The sequence below is a fragment of the Engraulis encrasicolus genome, unplaced genomic scaffold (assembly GCF_034702125.1).
Source record: "Engraulis encrasicolus isolate BLACKSEA-1 unplaced genomic scaffold, IST_EnEncr_1.0 scaffold_51_np1212, whole genome shotgun sequence".
Classification (NCBI taxonomy): Eukaryota; Metazoa; Chordata; class Actinopteri; order Clupeiformes; family Engraulidae; genus Engraulis; species Engraulis encrasicolus.
Genome location: NW_026945830.1, coordinates 527746 through 532745, shown reverse-complemented (window position 1 = coordinate 532745; position 5000 = coordinate 527746). Strand labels below are relative to the sequence as shown.

The 5000-nt window shown below is 44.6% G+C and overlaps 1 protein-coding gene across 1 annotated transcript in view; it reads left to right on the top strand.

Annotated features, from left to right (window-relative positions):
- si:dkey-172j4.3 (diacylglycerol kinase eta) overlaps positions 1-2599 on the top strand; it is a 62630-nt gene extending 60031 nt beyond the window's left edge. Inside the window, exons 22-24 of the mRNA XM_063193670.1 lie at positions 2-91; positions 1755-1871; positions 2405-2599. Coding sequence (XP_063049740.1) covers positions 2-91; positions 1755-1871; positions 2405-2599 — 402 coding nt within the window. The remainder of the gene's footprint in view (position 1; positions 92-1754; positions 1872-2404) is intronic.
- The last annotated feature ends 2401 nt before the right edge of the window (positions 2600-5000 follow it).

Genomic DNA, 5000 nt, shown 5'->3' with positions numbered 1-5000 from the left:
GTGCCTGAGTCGCAGTGCGGCGGTGGAGATTGTGAACACCAGCAAGGTGCTGCAGCAGGAGACCAAGATGCTGCTGGAGGGGAAACTACTGGTGAGTAGACACACACACACACACACACACACACACACACACACACACACACACACACACACACACACACACACACACACACACACACACACACACACACACACACACATGCTCAGACACACACACACACACACACACACATGGACGCACGCGCACACACACACACACACACGGACACACTCACACATACACGTGGGGCAGCCGTGGCCTAGTGGTTAGAGAGTTGGTCTTTCAATCTGAGGGTTGCAGGTTCAAATCCCACCTGACCTCTCCCTACATCTCCATGGCTGAAGTGACCTTGAGCAAGGCACCTAACCCCACATTGCTCCAGGGACTGTAACCAATACCCTGACAAATAATAAATGTAAGTCGCTTTGAATAAAATGAAAGCGTCAGCTAAGTGAAATGTAATGTAATGTAATGTAATGTAATACACACACACACACACACACACACGGAAACACACACACGGAAACACATACACACACACACACACACACACACACACACACACACACACATGGAAACACACACACACCACACACCGTACGTACACTCCAAAAACAGTGTGAAAGGGGGAAAACTGTTTTTTGACATTGGACACTTGATTTCATCTTATAATCTCGTGCTCTCCTCACCCCTGCATGTTGTGTGTCATTTGGAGCTCTGCTGAAGGTATTTGGCCAAGAAACGTCTTGTTTGTAAACTTTGCGGTTTTGCGGGTAATACATGTTTTGAAAGTCTGTTAAAGGAGGATGTGATGTGATGTCACATCACAAACACCCGGCTATATCAGTCTTTCAAAAAGCATGCAGTTGTATATGTCAAAGCCCAACTGGGAAACTCCACAAGTGTTCACTGTACACAATGAAATTGCATTTATGCCTCACCTGTGCAAGGGGGCAGCCCCTGATGCCGCCCCAAGGGAGCAGTGCAGCGGGACGGTACCATGCTCAGGGTACCTCAGTCATGGAGGATGATGGGGGAGAGCACTGGTTAATTACTCACCCCACCAACCTGGCGGGTCGGGAGTCGAACCGGCAACCTTTGGGATACAAGTCTGACACCCTAACCAGAGATATTCTAGACAGAGATACGTCATTTTAATTCTTTTCCGGTATCCACTTTATGTCGGGTGAACGCTCCTTTAGGAGACCTTCGGTTAGGAGACCTTTGGAGTCCTGAGGTTGAGAATGAATTGAGTCCACTTAGCGCTGTAGATGGCGCTAGCGCACTTCTTGTGCAAACACCACAAAAACAGAAGAAGAAGGAGGGGACAACGCCCCCTTAGGAGACCCAGCTTGAGCACACTCTTTTGAATTGGGTGGGCGTGTTTTGCAATATCTTGCTCTAATGGACTATTTTTTCCCTAACCGCTTACCCATGACTTCAGAGAGAGTAGAGAGAGAGAGGTTCCATTGGCCCATTGTTTCCGGGTTCTATTATTGCAAGGGGGAGGGGGGGAAATCCCCCTTTAGGCAGACCCTAGGCAGACCTAAGGACTGTTCTATTCAATGCTAGGAGTATTATGACATGCCCCTTTAGGCAGACCGGAACCTGGTCATGTTAGGTGCCCATAGCAACCTATTACATTGGCATATCTCTATACTTAAAGAATCTCTGATGACTTCCTGTGTGTGTGCATGTGTGTTTGCCTGTGCAGCAGCTGGAGTCGTCCCAGGAGCGCGAGCTGCACTCCACACTCAACAGCCTGGCGGCAGAGCTCCTCAAGCTGGAGGACATCCACTGGATATGGCCCAGCATGCACTGCTCTGATGAGGTAGGGGTTTGTGTGTGTGTGTGTGTGTGTGTCTGTGTGTGTGTGTGTGTGTGTGTGTGTGTGTGTGTGTGTGTGTGTGTGTGTGTGTGTGTGTGTGTGTGTGTGTGTGTGTGTGTGTGTGTGTGTGTGTGTGCGTGCGTGCAAGTGCATTTGCATTTGCATTTGCATTTGCGTGCGTGCGTGCGTGTACATGCGTGCGTGCGTGCGTGTGCGTGCGTGCGTGTGTGTGTGACAATCTTGCATGTGACTGGTTCAATCTCTTGAGTTAATTTCAACTCTTTAAGGTTTACATTATATTATTTTACTGTCTCCCCTTTGTCTCTGTGAAGAGGAGGCTGTGAGCAGTGGCGGCCCTTACCGAAAACAACTATAGCATTATTATAGTAACAATTGCACAATGTAGGAGGGCCTTGGGCCCCGGGGCAAATGCCCTGCTCGCCCCCCCTATAGCTCCGTCCCTGGCTGTGAGAGTCACAGTATATTAACACTGGTATTGGTATATTAACACTGTCTCCTCTTTGTGTGTGTGTGAGGAGGAGGAGGCGGTGAGAGGGGCCAAGAGCAGCATCAAGCTGAAGATCATGCCCAAAGCCAAGAAGGAGCGCGAGAAGCTGCACAAGCAGAAGTCCAACAGCTCCCTCTCAGGTACGGGAGGACTCACTACATACAACGGAAAGGGCAAATGCACATTTTGCACTATGTTTGGCTGGTTTTATGAAAAGATATGAGGCCTATTACTAAGAAGCTGGTTCAGGAGTAAACCAGGTTAAGTTAAGAGGTAAATCGTCTAATAGAAGAGCCTGGAGTCCTCATTAGGCTCTTCTATTAGATGATTTACCTCTTAACTTAACCAGGTTTACTCCTGAACCAGCTTTGTAGTATATAGGCTCCTGAACATGCCCATAGATACCAAATAACAGAAACAGCAGCAAACATTACAAAATGGTGAGGACCACTCTACTGCAAACAGTTCAGAAAAGGAGCTAAATGTTCAAAATAGTGCACTTGTCCTTTAACACTGTTCTAGTTGGTCACACTCTCTGAGAGTTAGATTAGCCCTTCAGAATGTTACTCTTATAGTTAAGACACTGTGTTTAAAATACCAGAATGGAAATTACTAAGTTGTTGTGCACAGCCCTGTGTTATGTCATAGTATTGTAGTACTATGGTAGTTAACATTCCAATGACTATTACAGCATTCCACTGGTGGGACAGCATGCATTATGGGGCTTTAGAGTCGGGCCAACTAGAGGAATGTTAATGTTGACTCTCTAAGTGTTGCATTGACACTGCATTACTTAATGTATTGTGCACCAGTCAATGCACAGCTCATCTCTTATCACTGCAGCCCAATGACTGTACACACTCTATGGACACATCATGGTTTCAATGGATTTGAGGGATTTTCAACCATCGATTTTGCATCCGAAATTTCCAATAGAAATGCCTTCTCAAATCATGTCCCAGCCAGAATTGAATATTGCATAACATTTTAGAATAGGTTTCACATGTTGACCATTAATGCATACCTAATGACTGTCTGTATATGTGAAGGACTGTATAAGTGACTTATCAGACACGTGTTCAAGTTCATCTAGGTCCTTATTATGATTATATCACTAAGAACTGCTTTGTTGGCTGGGAACAAGACATTTGTGACTACAACTGATTGACTTTGCTAACATGTCTTATAAGTTACCTATACAGACAGTACGGCATGTGTTAGTGTCTAGCATGTTCACCTTAAAGTTAAGTATTACCGAAAATGCTTCAAATCCGTTGAATAGAATGGAACCTTGGTATCCATTCTAATATCTAGCCATTGGTTCAGCCTACCATGCCATTTCCCTTACTCTCTTACCAGGACCAACCTGATTACAGCATATCAGGGTTGAGGAACATGTTTCATGCGAAGGGCCACTTCAAATACATCCGTGGGAAAAGCAGTTTGGCTTGAAAATTCTGCTCAATAAGTCAACTATGGTTTATCAACTATGGTTCTCTTGCTGAATGAAGCATAGTTTTCGAAGCATTTTAAACACATCTCAAAAGGATGCACTTAGCGGAATTAAGTTTTACTGGTAAATTGAATGGAGTAAATTCGAAATGAGATGTCCCATGTCACCGAGGCCATTGTGTGTCCTGATTTGGAAAAAAGTGAATTGGTTCATTGACAACTGTGTGGGAATTTGTGTTGGGTTTCGCTAACTTGAGAGGTATTTGTGAAATATGACTTAACAGGGTTTAGAAATAGTGTCATACAGTATATAACTGTTTTGTGTGCAAAAGATAATGTCATCCCTATCATCCGCTCCTTCTCAGGTGCACACAGACCCATGTTGCAATCACATCGTACACTCTCAGGTACAGACAGACTCATCACCCAAAACCCCACCACTACTTATGTCACCCAAACCCTACCACTACCTGTCACCCAAACCCCACCACTACCTATTTCTCCAAAAACCCTACCACTACCTACAGAAGAAGGAACAACCAGAGTCTGCTTTAACTAATTCAACCCAAATATTTACAAGTTTTCATATTTTTATTGGCCATAAGATGTAAACATTCACAGGACAGCAAGGCATAAGTAAGTACACCCTTGCCTTCAATAGGTTTTAACCCTACGTTAGTCGCAATAACCTCAACCAGATGTTTCCTGTAGTTTCAGATCAGATTAACAAAACAATCTGGATGTATCTGGTCTCCCTCTTCTTTAGAAAACTGCCTCTCGTCAGCAAGGTTTGTGGGATGTCTGGAGTGCATAGCTGTCTTGACTTCATGCCATATAATCTCAATTGTTTTTTGCCAGGGCTTTGACTGGGCTATTCCAGAATGTGTATTTCATTATTATGAAGCCATTCTAAAGTCGATTTGCTTCTAAAGCATGGGTTGTTGTCACATTTCAGCACCCATCCTCTTGTGTGCTTCAATTGTGTGACAGACTACCTCACTTTTTTCTATAAAATATCTCGATAAACTTCTGAATTCATTGTTCCACTGATAATAGCAAACTGAAAAGGGCCTGAGGCAGCAAGGTAGCCGCATATAATGATGCTCCCGCCACCATAATCAAAGGTGGAGATGATGTTTTGGTGAAGGTGTGGTTCTCCAGTTCTCCTCCAA